The sequence below is a fragment of the Nanorana parkeri genome, unplaced genomic scaffold (genome assembly GCF_000935625.1).
Source record: "Nanorana parkeri isolate BGI_ZX_2015 unplaced genomic scaffold, ASM93562v1 scaffold10, whole genome shotgun sequence".
Lineage (NCBI taxonomy): Eukaryota > Metazoa > Chordata > Amphibia > Anura > Dicroglossidae > Nanorana > Nanorana parkeri.
In genome coordinates this window covers 696,272-697,309 of record NW_017306278.1, presented here as the reverse complement: position 1 = coordinate 697,309, position 1,038 = coordinate 696,272, and the positions used below count along the sequence as shown (strand labels likewise).

Here is a 1,038-nt window from a genome sequence, read left to right as displayed (position 1 = left end):
CATTCCTGTTGGGGAGATTTCCTTTCACTTCCTGTTCTGAATTTGCTGCTGTTTTACAAAGTAGAATTTAATTTTTTACCTTTTTTTTGCATTTCCAGCCGGAGGAGAAGTGCCAATCAGAGGTGAGCAGAAGATTTATTTCACGTTCTCTTGAAATTTTAAATTGCGACAAAAATGTGATTTCTTAAAGCTGAACTCCGGGCAGATGTAACACAAGTGAATGCAGCTCGGCCGTCATTCATATATCAAATATTATTAAATTCATAAGAAATGTTTCGGGGGTTTTTTTTTTAAAATGCAAACAGCGTATGTATCCTAGAGGGACCCGGGATCAGCTTCTTAAACTTCCTGTACAGCATGACTGGAGAGAAGTCAAACCAGTTCATGTGCTGATAAGAAGCATCCTGATTGGAGGAGAGAGCAGAGTGGCAGAAATATGAGCTAATCACAGTGCTGCTTCTCTTTTCTTAGGCTAGGGGTGAGTCCGGGATGACCTGGGCTCAGAGGGAGTGGTTTATAGCCTTGGTTCTCAACTGGTGGTTCGTGCCCTTAAAGTGGGTCGCGACCCCGTGTTCAGTGGGTCGCCACCCCGTGTTCAGTGGGTCGCCGCGTGTCTTCTACTTTTCTAGGTGAGAGGATCCTCTGCCACCTCCTAGCGCAGCGCCGTCAGTTCTCGCGCCGAGCAGCCATTCACAATATGCTGCCCGGCGCCGAGTGTCAGTATGAGGTGGGGTGGGCTGGGGGTCTGGCCGCAAGAGATCTCCATCCATACGTGCATTGCCCCCACCGGGCCCAGCCCCCCGTGCAGGCTGGGCCGTCATTGAATGGGCGCGGAGGCTCCGGGGCCGCCTCTCACTGACTCAAGTAGCGGCTGTCACAAGGAATGCGCGGCTCTCAGTACAGCGCGGGCTCTGCAGGGGGCGGGGCATCTCGTCAGTACCCGGACTGAGCAGGCTGCGGGACAAAGTGGGGAGAAGCCAGGTAATAGTGGCACAGTGTGGGGGAAGGGAAGGCATGGGGGTGGTTGGGGGCAGGGCT

At 52.6% G+C, this 1,038-nt stretch overlaps 1 protein-coding gene across 1 annotated transcript in view; it reads left to right on the top strand.

The window, feature by feature from the left end:
* Window positions 1–1,038, top strand: part of NAV2 (neuron navigator 2) — a 224,746-nt gene that overhangs the window by 197,732 nt on the left and 25,976 nt on the right. The window contains exon 23 of the mRNA XM_018554770.1: window positions 99–122. Coding sequence (XP_018410272.1) covers window positions 99–122 — 24 coding nt within the window. The remainder of the gene's footprint in view (window positions 1–98; window positions 123–1,038) is intronic.